A 17304-nucleotide genomic window follows, 5' to 3' on the forward strand; every position below is an offset into this window, starting at 1 on the left:
CACACACACAAACACACTAGGTAATACATCAAATGCATAGAAATAGCAATCTAGGGTCATATACTGTAGCTAAACCAAGAACTATTATGTAACAGTAAAACATCCAAACAAAATCTATAGAAACTATACACACACACACTATACGTTTTCAGGTCAGCAATGATCTGACATACTGTATGTCGACAATACATAACATGCTATCTAAATTACATTCTATCATTTACATAAGCCCGAAATGTCGTCAAGGCTATTAGGGTAGGTGCTACTGTATGGCAAGTGCTAGGGGCTAGAAGGCGGAGTCTGAAGAGGTGAGTCTTCAGACGTGTACAGAATGTATGTAAATTCACCGGACATGTGAGGCAGTCAGAGTGGGTTATATGGTCCTGTACTGTCACAATCATTACATAATCGCCTGGTAATCTAGTAGCCAGCCCATAGAGCCCCATTGTGACCCCGGACATGTTGACTACACCAAGGTTTTATGTTAGAAATGTTTAGTATGGGTCCCCAGCATGTAGAAACTGATGTTATAAATGTTTAGTATGGGTCCCCAGCATGTAGAAACTGATGTTATAAATGTTTAGTATGGGTCCCCAGCATGTAGAAACTGATGTTATAAATGTTTAGTATGGGTCCCCAGCATGTAGAAACTGATGTTATAAATGTTTAGTATGGGTCCCCAGCATGTAGAAACTGATGTTATAAATGTTTAGTATGGGTCCCCAGCATGTAGAAACTGATGTTATAAATGTTTAGTATGGGTCCCCAGCATGTAGAAACTGATGTTATAAATGTTTAGTATGGGTCCCCAGCATGTAGAAACTGATGTTATAAATGTTTAGTATGGGTCCCCAGCATGTAGAAACTGATGTTATAAATGTTTAGTATGGGTCCCCAGTAAGGTTGGGCGATATGCCAATTTTTTTCAACCGCCAATCGTCTGACCAATATTCGCCGATTGACGATGTATTCGTGTCATAAAAGTAAAGTGAGAACAGCTCACTGCAGGTCGCAAAAAAGCCAGATCTACAAGCTCTCAAGGCGCCGCGTCCTGCCTGTTTTCGCAGCTCCGTTCGCTAGGCGTTGAGAGCTTGTAGATCAGTCTGTTTCTGCAGACTGCAGCGCAGCCAGGCAGGGTAACTAGCTCCCTTCCCTCCCCGCACGTCGGAGGCTCGGAGCGGAGCCCACAAGCTGCTGCGGCCGCCCCGGGCTGATCCACACAGGCTCTCAAGGCATCGCGTCCTGCCTCTTTTTGCAGTGCCGTTCGCTATGCGTTGAGAGCTTGTAGATCTGTCTATTTTTGCAGCGCTGGTGTCGGGGTTCGTTCACGTTGTCAATAAAAATAACTTGGATTACAGGCGGAGATGAAGTTCAATCAGTGGGTTGCACCAGTATTGGCTACACGCTAAGCTAATGCTAAGCTAAGCGCTATTATGATCCCCGAGCCTATACACTAACACTAGTAGAAAGTTTTTTTTATTTCCCCCCCCCGCCACTCACGGGTGGCGCATTGGGATTGTGATGAGACACGAGACAGCAGTGTGCATTCTGTTGTGACTGTATATTATTAAACTGCATGGGTCTGGACTCCGGAGCTTAAACAACATGTAGGCTACATCCTCCCAGCTCCCAGCCTTTACTTTGGCTGGCGGCTGCCGTAAGTGCCGTGCCCCGGTGCCCGATGCTGGCTGCTGACAGTGCTGAGTGCGGGGACTGTAGGAGGCTGGGAGCATACCATTATAACGGGGGATTTTCACCCGGCCGCTGTTACTACATGTTGCTCACACTTTACATGTTAATTGGGCTAAATCGTCCCGAGAAATCGCCTAATAAAAATATTCGGCGATTGGATTTGTATATTCGCGATTGACGATGTATTCGTATCGTCACCCAACCCTAGTCCCCAGCATGTAGAAACTGATGTTATAAATGTTTAGTATGGGTCCCCAGCATGTAGAAACTGATGTTATAAATGTTGAGTATGGGTCCCCAGCATGTAGAAACTGATGTTATAAATGTTGAGTATGGGTCCCCAGCATTTAGAAACTGATGTTATAAATGTTTAGTATGGGTCCCCAGCATGTAGAAACTGCCGGATGCTAACTTGCATATGTTGGGCAATTTTCATAATTGGCATAATATGTGACCATACCAATTACAACTTAGAAGGCAAAATATTCAAAATGTCATCATGCTTTATGTAGCATGTGATGTGTCAAACTCGGGGGTTTTCATGATGCTGAATCCATTCCAGGCATTAGTTTAGCAAAAAAAACAAAAACACTCAATGGGCTAAAAACGGCCAATGCCGTCGTCACAAATTGATGATGTCAGCACATTTGGGGCAAGTGGGCATGGCCGTTTTAAGCCCAATGAGTGTTTTTTTGCTAAACTAATGCTTGGAATAGATTCAGCATCATGAAACCCCCCTAGTTTGACATGTCACATGCTAGATAAAGCATGATTACATTTTTAATATTTTGCGTTCTATAGGTTGTTAATGGTATGGTCACATATTATGCCAATTATGAAAATTGCCCAACATATGCAAGTTAGCATCCGGCAGTTTCTACATGCTGGGGACCCATACTAAACATTTATAACATAAAACTTTGGTGTACTCAACATGTCCGGGGTCACTTTTTGGCTACTAGGCTATGATTGTATTTATTTGAGTATAATCACAATTATTTAATCCTTTCATTTCCATTCATCTGCATGAAGCTGAATGAACAGGACTGTCATATTTCCGTCATTATTTCCATTGTCATATATTTGGCATTTTAGGGAAAACTGTGCACGCATGCACACACGCATGCACACACACACACACACACACACACACACACACACACACACACACACACACACACACACACACACACACACACACACACACACACACACACACACACACACACACACACACACACACACACACACACACACTTTTGTTCAACTAATGCCAAGCATGTTCTTTGGTTAAATAATAATGTATGCCTGTCCTGTTCAATGGTTTACTGTTATGTAGTATTTTGTACAATTAAAATGTAGGCATTTAGCCAAAACTCTTAATCCAGAGATGTACAGTAAGATAGGAAAACACAAGGTAATACATCAAATGCATAGAAATAGCAATCTAGGGCCATATACTGTAGCTAAACCAAGAACTATTATGTAACAGTAAAACATCCAAACAAAATCTATAGAAACTATACACACACACTAGCCTATACGTTGCCAGGTCAGCAATGATCTGACATACTGTATGTCGACAATACATAACATGCTATCTAAATTACATTCTAGCATTTACATAAGCCCGAAATGTCGTCAAGGCTATTAGGGTAGGTGCTACTGTATGGCAAGTGCTAGGGGCTAGAAGGCGGAGTCTGAAGAGGTGAGTCTTCAGACGTGTACAGAATGTATGTAAATTCACCGGACATGTGAGGCAGTCAGAGTGGGTTATATGGTCCTGTACTGTCACAATCATTACATAATCGCCTGGTAATCTAGTAGCCAGCCCATAAAGCCCCATTGTGACCCCGGACATGTTGACTAAACCAAGGTTTTATGTTATAAATGTTTAGTATGGGTCCCCAGCATGTAGAAACTGATGTTATAAATGTTGAGTATGGGTCCCCAGCATGTAGAAACTGCCGGATGCTAACTTGCATATGTTGGGCAATTTTCATAATTGGCATAATATGTGACCATACCAATTACAACCTAGAAGGCAAAATATTCAAAATGTCATCATGCTTTATGTAGCATGTGATGTGTCAAACTCGGGGGTTTTCATGATGCTGAATCCATTCCAGGCATTAGTTTTGCGGGGAAAAAAAAACACTCATTGGGCTAAAAACGGCCAATGCCGTCATCACAAATTGATGATGTCAGCACATTTGGGGCAAGTGGGCATGGCCGTTTTAAGCCCAATGAGTGTTTTTTTGCTAAACTAATGCTTGGAATAGATTCAGCATCATGAGAACCCCCTAGTTTGACATGTCACATGCTAGATAAAGCATGATTACATTTTGAATATTTTGCGTTCTATAGGTTGTTAATGGTATGGTCACATATTGTGCCAATTATTAAAATTGCCCAACATATGCAAGTTAGCATCCGGCAGTTTCTACATGCTGGGGACCCATACTCAACATTTCTAACATAAAACCTTGGTGTACTCAACATGTCCGGGGTCACTTTTTGGCCACTAGGCTATGATTGTATTTATTTGAGTATAATCACAATTATTTAATCCTTTCATTTCCATTCATCTGCATGAAGCTGAATGAACAGGACTGTCATATTTCCGTCATTATTTCCATTGTCATATGTTTGGCATTTTAGGGCAAACTGTACACGCACGCACACACACACACACACACACACACACACACACACACACACACACACACACACACACACACACACACACACACACACACACACACACACACACACACACACACACACACACACACACACACACACACACACACACACACACTTTTGTTCAACTAATGACAAGCATGTTCTTTGTTTAAATAATAATGTATGCCTGTCCTGTTCAATGGTTTACTGTTATGTAGTATTTTGTACAATTACAATTTAGGCATTTAGCCAAAACTCTTAATCCAGAGATGTACAGTAAGATAGGAAAACACAAGGTAATACATCAAATGCATAGAAATAGCAATCTAGGGTCATATACTGTAGCTAAACCAAGAACTATTATGTAACAGTAAAACATCCAAACAAAATCTATAGAAACTATACACACACACTATACGTTGCCAGGTCAGCAATGATCTGACATACTGTATGTCGACAATACATAACAATAACATGCTATCTAAATTACATCCTAGCATTTACATAAGCCCGAAATTACATAAACCCGAAATGAAGAGGTGAGTCTTCAGACGTGTACAGAATGTATAGGTAAATTCACCGGACATGGGAGGCAGTCAGAGTGGGTTATATGGTCCTGGTACTGTATTTAGTGACACTTTGGGAGGTACGTGCTAGTGTCATGTGTTCATGCAACGTATGTTGGTATGTATATACCTTTCAACAAACTGGAAAGGCTGCTCTCTGCTCGACCAGCTCCACAATATGCGGCTGTTGAAAGAGCAGTGGTGACGACATTTACTTCTAGAACCAGTGTTGAATTTGACAGCAAATTTAGATTTTAGTTTTAGTCTCTTGAAAAGTTTTCATTTAGTTTTAGTCACATTTTAGTAATCTGGAATGTTTTAGTGTTAGTCTAGGACAAAATATCATAAGATTTTAGTCGACTGAATCTACAGTTGACTGCACCAAAAAGGCAGCAAAGAAGACCCTACTTGGTAATACTACAGCATCACACAAAAGTACCTAAAGTATTAGATCTGCCACTTTTGCTATTTAAAACAAAGTGGAATCCTGAAAAGTAACATTGGACATTATAGGGTATCCAATATCCACCTGCCAGAGATGAGTAGAATCGGTATAAGGTTAAGATGGCTTATGGAATCAAATCCCGACGAAATGTTCAGCAATATACTTCTACTCCTGTGAAGGCCATTTCTACGATGCATAAGACAAATCCTTCTATTACGGTAATTCACAAAATTAACACGTCAGAATACGGGCAGAACCTCGGAAAGTGTACCGACCATGAGGTCTCTCAAACCTGGCGAGTCTGTCTCATATTGTAACCGGTCGAATGGCGAGACGCTAGGGTCCATGTGGTTAGAATAAGTCTATGAAGCGATGCCACATGCCACATGACGGTGGAGATGAACAGTATTAGCATGAAGATAAGCCAATGCAACAAAAAACTAAACAAATGCTGTGCTGATCTACAAGCTCACAACGCATTGCGACGAAATAACTATGGTCCTATAATGCCCAAAATCTGGACGTAAAGTTTGAAAGAATTGTGTGTCTATAACATGTATCACATGCAACATGTACTGTAGATTGATGGGCATGGATTGAGATCTCAAAATTAGATGGAACTGCAATTAAAAAAAAACATTCAGAAGAGGAGAAAATATATGCATAAAAAAATAACTTAATTTGACCCCAAATCATGCCCCTGATTGAGATCTAAAGTGAGATGGATCTGCATAATAAAAAATACAAAATATGCATTATTTTCATATGCATACTGTAAGTGAATTTGACCCCAAATAAGTGCCTCTGATTTATGTCACAGAGAGTGACATGGGACAAAAGCATGAGGAAAGGAACAAAGCCGCTACAAGCTCCCGACACATTGTGTTGAAGCACTTAAGCAAAAATTCTACAATGCGACGTGAGCTACTGTTATTTATGAAAACTGGAAAGATATTTTGAAAAGAAAAGGTGGAAAAGGGTGATGACAGGGTGGTTAAAGTGGCTGCAATGTGAACTGGTCGCATGCATGCACGCACACACACACACACGCACGCACGCACGCACACACACACACACACACACACACACACACACACACACACACACACACACACACACACACACACACACCCATGACATACTAAATAAAGTTGTAAGTCTTTATGTGACATTAGATATGGTTATGTCAAGCCAGACATTTCAATTAGGTTGCCATGGTATAAAACACAGTCAAATAACAGGCCAATGTGAAAAGGGTGGGATATATTCCTGAGCCTAGTAGGAAAGTCTGTGAAAGATGTCACATAAATTGCACGCTGCGTTCATGATTTGAAGCTTTTTGTTTCAAAAGGGCCAATCCTGCAAACTATGAAATCCAATGTTAGCCAATTAGGATGGAATATGAAATATCGGACAGTTCCATCTTGAACACATGACTATAGATAGTGTGTAACGATTTGCGGGATCTTTGGACAGAATCTGGAGGAGTAATATTAAAAAAAAAATGTTTTTCAAAAGTCGGTCTCCTGGTAGCGCTATAACAGGCCGTTTTGGAAATTTTGGGAATCGTTCGCGTCCAGGGAGTGCGTGTGCAAAATTTGGCATTGACCGGGTTAACGGTGCTGGAGATTAGCCGTTCACAGACGGACGGACGGACGGACGGACGGACGGAATGCAAAACATACGTCTCTCCATGCCTTTGGCCTGGTGGAGACAATTAGAGATGTGTATTATCCGCTCATGTTACAACACAAAGATGAAGATCGTTTAGACCGAAACGTTGTGGGCTGAGCTAAGATCTGCTATTTTTGAAAACCATGAAAATGTGTGCAAATCTTTGAAAAAAAAAATATATATATATATATATATATATATATATATCTCATAGAATTGGCCTCAGGTCTTTATGGGTTACACATTAAATGCAGACGTTTGGCTGGGCTACAGCGTTTCAACAAAAATATCATTCAAATACACAAATACAAAGTGCTTTACGTTCAAGTTCTTTATTGTTGTCAACTACACACACAACAGCTAGTAGCAACATTGCAGGCAGTGAAATTATTGTACTCCAAGCATACCTCAATGTGTGAAAAAGAAATGATAGAAACGAGTCAAGATGACTCAAGAATAAATGTTACACTTTAAAGTACATAAAGTGCACAAAGTATAAGCAAAAATGATGAATTCAATAAATTCAAAAAATTAAACAGTAATACTTTGGAAGGTACATTGACTTCCCTTTCAAAACATTCCATACACTTTCACATATTAAAACTGTTTATGAACCTTTTTTTATTTTATTTTCTTTCCAACTACCATTTCCTCCTTTTTTTATGAAGTAAAATCTTATGAAGCGCTTACATGCATACATTAACACTTCCAGCTTTTGTGCATCTCTAAATTTTGCTATTAAACACATTAACAACTATATAGACATTTCAATCACATCTAAAATTAAAATAGTCCTACACTTTTTAACCTATGAAGGGCAAGCAAATATTGTGAGATGAACCAAGCACTGTCCTCCATGCAAAAAGTTAGACAATCTGGCGGATATGGTACACCTCAAAAGACAGTATTTAGCCTATAGCCTGATGCCCCATTATCGCGCCTGCAGCGCGAGCTTCCTGTAAAAGACGGCAGCGATGCAGAGGGCAACAATGGACACGGAGGCTAAAACACCTACAGCAGCACTAAGCCCGGTGGAAGAGTTCACATCGTGTGTTTTGGTGGTCTTGGCAGTGATGACATCGTCTTGGGTGACGATCTCCGGGGAGGTGATGGTGTGGAGTTGGGAGAGGTCGGCTGGCTCATCGTCCGTGCTTCTCCTTCTCCTGTTGTTGCAGTTCATGAAGCCGCTGCAGGTGGAGACCTCGCACAGGCGCGTGATGCAGTGCAGGTAGTAGGTGGAGACGGTCTCGTTCCGCTGCTCCATGAAGCGGAAAGCCGGGAAGGAGAAGCGGGCGCTCTGGCTGATGCCGTTCTGGTTCATGCTGGTGAGCTGGTCAACGTCGCAGGGTACAAACAGGTTGAAGAAGCTGGAGTTGCTAGGAAGTGGGGAGATTGAGGCGTAGCACCGGTCCAGAAGCACGTTGTACTGGGTTGTCAAGTTGGTGGCCTTCACCTCTACGAAGATGTCGGTCCTCAGCTCGATTCCATTCTGTGGCATCACCAGGGGCGTTGTGTAGGCACTATCGCTGAACAGCTCCAGGCGCAGGGTGCTGATGAAGCTGCCATTGTTGTCCTTCAATGCAATAGAGGAGGCTGACACATCAATCTGGGTGTTGTTGATCAGGTACTCTAAGGGGTAGGCGCAGGAGTAGTAGTACTTCATCTCTGCATTGTAGGTGATTGTCCCTGTGGTGGGATCGGAGGCTCGCACAACGCCACTGACGTTGACTGTCTGGATGTTGGAGAAGTCTGAGAACACTCCTGTGCCGGCAGCGCTGGTGGTCCTGAAGACACTTCCACAGGCATGGGTCTTGTTCAAAGGGAAGTTGAAACGCACCACGGGTGGATTTGCAGACAAATCCAGGGTTCCCTTGCAGGCTGGGTCTGACTTATGGTTCACGATCATCAGCGTTTCGTTGTAGCCGGTGTAGACGATAGGGCAGGCTTGGATTGCCAGACTGATGGAGTCGGTGCCACATGTCACTGCGATGTCAGCGAATTCTGGACGCCTCGCTTGTCCTATTGTACCACAGTCACTCAGTGTCAGTTGACTACTTCTGCCAATGATGGTGGCGACGATTAGAAGAACGTGAAAATGCATCTTGGCTATATGACAGTGTTCAGCTCCTGCGTCTGGAATCTCTGGATACCTTGTTAAGTCAGCTCTGACGGCCAACGCAGGTTGATGCTGGTGATGGCTGTTCAGGACTCTTTTATAGTATGTCTCTTTCACTGTGATTGGCTAAAAACAAGGTCAAAGCACCCTGCTATATGCTAACAATTGCATTGTATTTTAAGGAGAATGGCGGTAGCGTGGAATCGTACCCTGGGGGCAACAACCTGAAATCCAAAGCATTTTTTTTTTATAATTTAATTTTGGCTTGAATGTGGGATGGGGATGTTTTGGGGTGATTCAACAGTTTTGAAATAATAACAGTTTTGCTGTATGACCAATAGCAGAAATTGCCGGTTTACAATGTGACGTGAGCTCCTGCTATTTCTGATATGCGTCAAAACTGGAACGATATTTTGGAAAGAAAAGGTGGAAAAGTTTGACGACAGGGTGGTTAAAGTGGTTGCAGTGTGAACTAGTCATCAACACACACACACACACACACACACACACACACACACACACACACACACACACACACACACACACACACACACACACACACACACACACACACACACACACACACACACACACACACACACACACACACACATACACGTATGCACATGTAATCAAGCCTTCCCCGGCACTGGCCTAATTACAGACGCTGACGCTGAGCTGGGCCTATACAGTACACTGACTACATACTGTACAGTACAATACGCAGAGGAAGTGAGAGTGCTTGATATCGTGGTGTCAGCATGACAACCTGCATTCCACCGTCAAAACAAAAGCCAAACTACGGGGAGATGACTGTGAGTTACATGGAGGCTGCGGGGGAATTCATGCCCCCGTTCACAGCACCAGTGGAACCGCAGAGTGGAGTCCAGCAGCTTCAAGTTCCTCGGAGGTTCACCTCCACCTGCATGGCCTCCTCAAGGCTCTAAAGCAGGGGTGGGCAACTGGCGGCCCGGGGGCCACATGCGGCCCACCACCTTCACTTAATGTGGCCCTCGGGTTAATGTCACAATACTGATATAATGTTGGTTCCAGCTGTCACTATTCCACAACATGCCAAACATGACCTACTTTAATTACTTCAGTCTAAATTAGTATAGCTCAATGCTCAACACACGTATAATTAAAGGCATTTGAAATTACATAAAAATGTAATTTTTCAGGATTCCAATTTGAATATAGCAAAAATAGCCGATCTACAAGCTCAAAACGTGTCGCAGCGCGGCGCGTTTTGAGCTTGTAGATCGGCTATTTTTGCTACGACAGTAATATATGGCCCTAGGGAGTGAGTGTGGAAATATAGTGGCCCTCTCCATCGTCAAAGTTGCCCAGCCCTGCTCTAAAGCATGCGGTGGTTCTCAAACCACTGGTATACGGGGACCACCAGGCCAGGGGTCCTTAATTGAAGGGGTTCCACCCAGGTAGTCCCAAGCTAGCTAAATGATGGAGAGTTGGTAACCAAAATGGACCCTTATTAGATATTTAACTCTTGAGAGCGTGAAATCATTTTAAGCAGTGGTTCTCAACCCTTTTTAATTTCAAGGACCCCCCCCCCTCCTCCTCAGTGTCACTGGTGTCACTTATCACTTTTCACTGTAATTGTTCTGTCCCCTGTATTATGTTTACTTGTCTTGTATTGTATGTTTTTGTATGGATGGTTTTATTACCACTTTTAAGAGTCTGCTCATGGGACTACAGATGGAAATTTGCTTCTGGCTAACTGGGACATTTACATGGATTAGAAAAATGACATGTTGATTAATATGCATTGTCCCAGTTAAATACATTAAATATATAAACAAACTACAAAAATAAATCAGGCCCATACCGATAACAAGTCTGAGAATGTACAAATGGAAATATGAGTCCATTTGGTTCTATCAACTTTTTTCATATTCATTCACTCAGTATGTAGAGAGCTTTCAGAATTCAGATCAGCTGTTTTCAGCTGAGATATTTAACTAATTATATATATTAATAATGATTCAATTTCAGGTCTGTCACAATCATTACAAAATCGCCTGATTGTATTTATTTGAGTATAATCACAATTATTTTTGCATAATCCTTTCATTTCTATTCATCTGCATGAAGCTGAATGAACAGGACTGTCATATTTGTATTGTCCACCCTGTTTGGCATTTTAGGGCAAACGGCGCACGCACGCACGCACACACGCACAGTTTGCACACACACATACACACGCACACACACACTTTTGTTCAACTAATGCCAAGCATGTTCTTTGGTTAAATAATAATGTATGCCTGTCCTGTTCAATGGTTTACTGTTATGTAGTATTTTGTACTAGGTAATACATCAAATGCATAGAAATAGCAATCTAGGGTCATATACTGTAGCTAAACCAAGAACTATTATGTAACAGTAAAACATCCAAACAAAATCTATAGAAACTATACACACACTATGTCCTGACATACTGACACACTGTATATGTGGACAATACATAACATGCTATGTAAATTACATTCTAGCATTTACATAAGCCCGAAAGGTCATCAATGCTATTAGGGTAGATGCTACTGTATGGCAAGTGCTAGGGGCTATAAGGCGGAGTCTGAAGAGGTGAGTCTTCAGACGTGTACACAATTTACAATTTAGGCAGAATAGTACAGAATGTACAGGTAAATTCACCGGACATGGGAGGCAGTCAGAGTGGGTTATAATGGTCCTGGTACTGTATTTAGTGACACTTTGGGAGGTACGTGGTAGTGTCATGTTGTCATGTAATATATGTTGGTCCATTCCTCCATTGTTGATCATTGTTTGAGTCTATAATGTTCAGAAACATGCAATATGCGGTAACGTTGCATCGTGAGAGGAAACTCAATATGGAACCCTGACTTACTTAATGACAGGCCATACATGCCAGATATGTCTTAATAATGGAGACCCATGGTGTGACCTACTGTAGCATGTGACGTGCAAGACAGTTGAATGAATAGTTAAACAATAGTTTCACAATAAGAACAAATGAGACAATTTTGTGTGCTATCCAGTATCCACCATGTGGGGAAAAATATGAAATGCTAATATAAATGCACCACGTCTCTGTGTGTACGTAGAGTGTACTGTATAAAATGCTATCTAAGTTACATAAATTGAGCCTTAGTATATGCCTGTAATTCGTCAAGTATATAGGGAAGGTGCTACGGGCTAAGATGGATGGCTGTATTTTGCGTGTCTTAAGTACCAGGTCTTATTCCCTAACTTGAGTAAACTAAAGACCTGGAGGCGTGATCAATGCCATTTGGCTATTCTGAGTGGCCAAAGAGCATTGAGCATTATTGCGAACGCAGTGATTGCGAACGCAGTGATTGCGAACGCTGTGAGCACTAACTATGAGACCCTGCAGATCATGTCTGTCGGTGTGTGTGTGTGTGTCTGTCTGTCTGTCTGTCCCGCTGTGACACCACCCGCCCGCCACCAGAGGGCGCAGCTGTAGCACAAACACACACACACACACACACACACACACACACACACACACACACACACACACACACACACACACACACACACACACACACACACACACACACACACACACACACACACACACACACACACAACACACACAAACAACCACACACACACACACACACACACACACACACTGCAATTTACGAGCTGCGTTCGCTTCCCGCGTTTGCGCGTCTTACTTGTATATGAACACAGGCATAGGTGAACACAGGCATGGCGAACACAGGCATAGGTGAACACAGGCATGGTGAACACAGGCATGGTGAACACGGACATTGCTGTTCCTTGGAGCGGTTGCACCACTCAAAAACACGAATAAAAAGTAGGGCATGAGATCACAGGTTAATCTCTATTCCTTGAGCTTTTGGGCCTGTGGCTCCCCGGCTAACTATACATCACTGGGGGGGATGTACCCCAAGAAGCAAAGATATGAGTTAAAAACGTTCGCTGTGTGAAAGCATTATATTCAAAGATTTGCGCCACATTTTTACGATTTCTTTCAAAATAGAAGACCTACAAGCTCGTAGCACGCCACTCGTTGCCGCGCTATGAGCTTGTAGATCTGCTATTTTTCCAATAGCTAAAGTATAACATAATGCTTAAAACACCAAAAAGGGGTTCCCTCCGCCACTGAAACATTATAAAACTTTTTTTTTCATGGACCACCTGCAGACTGTAATTATGCCAAGGACGATTAGCGTTCCCTGGACCGCTGGTTCAGAAACAGTGCTGTGGACAAGGCCCATAAAAAGCTACACCATAACTCCTGGACTCTGGGGGATTCGAAATGATCTCATTTTACATCATGTATAGGACAAGGTTATACGCAGGCAGCCCCCTTCGTTTGATGAATGGAATTCTAGCTCTGACATTAGGGGGACGTGCATAATAAACACATGCAGGCATCCGGCGCTATAGTGTAACGAGTGCTAACGCCTATAACATATACAATGTGTAGCTTATAGGGTGATATGCTTTCATGTGTGTATAGGTCTATGACATGATGTAAAGACAATGATCCAATGCCCCCCCCCCCGGAGACATTTTCGGATACCGTCTCAGCACAAAATGGATATTGGAAACGTACATACAGTACGTTCTACAAAGTATTCCCATGCGCCCAACGCCCCCCCCCCCCCCCCCCCCCACACACACACACACACACACACACGTCTCAAAACCACTTGTGGGAAACGCCTGATATACCCTGTGCCGCTGCCCTCTCACCAATAATCGCTTCTGTTTCGAGGTAGGGTTGAGTGACCTCCTGCATGTGCTCCGTGGCAACGTGCCGCCTGCCTGCCTGCCTGCCTGCCTGTGCACCGTTTGCACAGAGCCTCGTATATTTAAGACTTGGCCTACTGCTGCGTTCCCGGGACGGGTGCGGCCATTAACACTCCGGGGTGCGGCTATACTTCCTTACCGCCTTAACCGTTGGGTTCACATGGCTCTCCCTGGCGGGTTGTACTGTAGAGCAGAGGTCTGCAACCTTTTTCACATGAAGTGCCAAGTTTGTATGTATCCATATACTGTACTCCTGTATGCTTTCTTTTTTATTTTGCTGAGCATTGTAATGATCATTAGATTCAAAGCGATAATATCCCACTTATATCCCATAATGCGGACTCGCAGCCAGTCAGAAAACAGTGTTTGAATGAATGTAGAATTATGTCCAGGGGACATAATTTAATTAACTAAATGTTTTTCGGTTTAAAAATAAAAACACTCTCTCTCTTGCTTATGCTAGTGTGCCAGTGATTACCCTCCCCTACTGTGACAATGTTGACCAAGTAGGGATGCACCGATCCGATACTCGTATCGGAGATCGGCGCCGATCCAGGCTAAAATTCTAGATCGGGTATCAGTGGCAAATGGGCCGATCCATTATCCGATCCAATCCGATCTGATAATTATGTGTAATTACAGTATGAAAACAACTCTACTCCTCTGTGACACAGCAGTGTAGTATTGACAGTATAACATGTGGAATGCAGCCAGGCTAGCCTGCTCACACATTAACCTGGTCTAATTGTTGCACAGTTATTTAATAAATAATTCAGTGCATTTATATCTGTGTTTGTTACATTTTGTTTTACAAAGTTGGGAAAGTAATGTTTAAGTCAAGCCTTGATGTTGCCTTACACAAAATAATGATTCCAGACTCCACACAGTGAGGCATACAGCTTAATAGGTTATTACGTTTCTTTGTGGGGGGTATCGGATCGGTACTCTGTATCGGCAGATACTGGACCCCCATGTATCGAAATCGGTATCGAATGCCAAAAAGCCGGATCGGTGCATCCCTACCTATAAGGTTGCCTATACCCCTGCTGTAGAGTACCACACTGCCCCATGCCCACTCAGAACACACACACGCAGGCAGGCATGCATGTATTGTATGCACACACCTGCATATTAAGTGACTTACTTCCCGTAGGCTCCTAGATGGAGCCAATCACCACCCAGCCATTGGACTCTCTGTTTTGGGCAGTGTTCTTCAGCTGGGCCCACCATAGTCTTCTCGTCTTTGGCTCACTCTCGACTGATCTTCTCCAGGTCTGTTTTTGGCCTCCCCACTCTTCCTTTGCCCTGTGCATATTAAATACCAAAACAAAATAGTCAATCATTTTTTTGTAACACACACACACACACACACACACACACACACACACACACACACACACACACACACACACACATGGACATATACTGTACGATATACATGCATATATACACATTGATATCAAACCAAGCAAGCTCTGATCTCTCTCTCTCACACACACACACACACACACACACATATACACACACACACACGCACACGGGGAATGCCACTGATCAGCACAAAGTCACAAGACTTATCGCCCTGCATATTTACCAGGCTGTGAGATGGAGGGCTATTTTGTTCCTTCCCACAGGTGTTGGAGTTAGTGCAGCTGATCATATGAGTCCCCCCCCCCCCCCCCCCTCCCAGAATGCCACAGAGGGCTCGGGGGGCGCGAACACAACAGCCCCCCCCCCCCCCCCCCCCCCACCCATGCACGGCCTCACGGCCTTCGACTAAGTTTGGACGAACGAACACCGTTATAAAGGTCTTACTGAGAACAGACAGAGATATAATGTAAGTAAGGAATCCATGGAGAAACAAACATAGAAAAGCCACATACTAACTGGCATATTAGTTGAGACAACTTGAGAGCATACAGGGGAAACAAAGCATTGTTTATTGTGTGCAGGAAGAATCAAGCATTGGCTCCATATTATACTGTATAGTAAAACACAACAGTGATCCTTTCAAATGTCACATGTATCAGCCTACAGTTTACACATACTACACTACTACAGATACTAGTGAACATAAGATTTAACCACTTCAGCCACTATAGTTCCACACTCACTCCAGAGGACCACTATAGTTCCACACTCACTCCAGAGGGCCACTATAGTTCCACACTCACTCCAGAGGGCCACTATAGTTCCACACTCACTCCAGAGGGCCACTATAGTTCCACACTCACTCCAGAGGGCCACTATAGTTCCACACTCACTCCAGAGGGCCACTATAGTTCCACACTCACTCCAGAGGGCCACTATAGTTCCACACTCACTCCAGAGGGCCACTATAGTTCCACACTCACTCCAGAGGGCCACTATAGTTCCACACTCACTCCAGAGGGCCGCTATAGTTCCACACTCACTCCAGAGGGCCACTATAGTTCCACACTCACTCCAGAGGGCCGCTATAGTTCCACACTCACTCCAGAGGGCCACTATAGTTCCACACTCACTCCAGAGGGCCACTATAGTTCCACACTCACTCCAGAGGGACACTATAGTTCCACACTCACTCCAGAGGGCCACTATAGTTCCATACGTTCCACACTCACTCCAGAGGGCCACTATAGTTCCATACGTTCCACACTCACTCCAGAGGGCCACTATAGTTCAACGTACACTCACTCCAGAGGTCCACTATATTTCCACAATCACTCAAGAGGGCCACATTGCATATACTGTCGTATCAAAAATAGCAGATCTACAAGCTAATAGGGTGAATTATTTCCATGCTTTAATTGGAATCCTGAAAAGTAACATAATGTATTACATTTCAAATGCATTTAGATATACGTATGTTAACTTTACGAACTACAAATATATTGGCCATAAAAAAAGACAATACAATTGTAATACTACTACTAATATAGACTGAAGTAAATAAAGTGGGTTACGTCTGCATGTTTGGAATTGTAACAGCTGAAATCAATGATATATCAGTATTCCAATATTAACCTGCGGGCCAAGAGTCAGTGAAGGTGAGGGCCGCATGTGGCCCCTGGGCCGCCAGTTGACGTATGAGATTCTGCACAAGCCATCATCCCATTGTCCTCAGACATGTCCTCACAAAGACTGAAGTATATGCTACGTATAAACATCACAACATCATACACATTAATGCATGTATACTGAATATCGTCCCTCATACGTTACTCTTCTGGATTCAAATGCATGGTTGGTGATGTTGTTGTATGGGGACAGGGTAAGTGACAGTCGTACCGATGAGTATGTCTAAGACCAAAGTCCTGTACCCGAGCAGATAGCACAAC

At 43.1% G+C, this 17304-nt stretch overlaps 1 protein-coding gene across 1 annotated transcript; it reads right to left on the minus strand.

Annotated features, from left to right (window-relative positions):
* Nucleotides 1–7993: 7993 nt before the first annotated feature.
* Nucleotides 7994–9163, minus strand: LOC310866511 (zona pellucida-like domain-containing protein 1; the record flags this gene model as incomplete). Its single annotated transcript, XM_083776145.1, has 1 exon — nt 7994–9163. One exon carries the CDS (start codon nt 9161–9163, stop codon nt 7994–7996), a length of 1170 nt encoding a protein of 389 aa, XP_083632271.1.
* Nucleotides 9164–17304: the final 8141 nt, after the last annotated feature.

The sequence above is a fragment of the Protomyctophum parallelum genome (genome assembly GCF_964188405.1).
Source record: "Protomyctophum parallelum genome assembly, chromosome: 11".
Classification (NCBI taxonomy): Eukaryota; Metazoa; Chordata; class Actinopteri; order Myctophiformes; family Myctophidae; genus Protomyctophum; species Protomyctophum parallelum.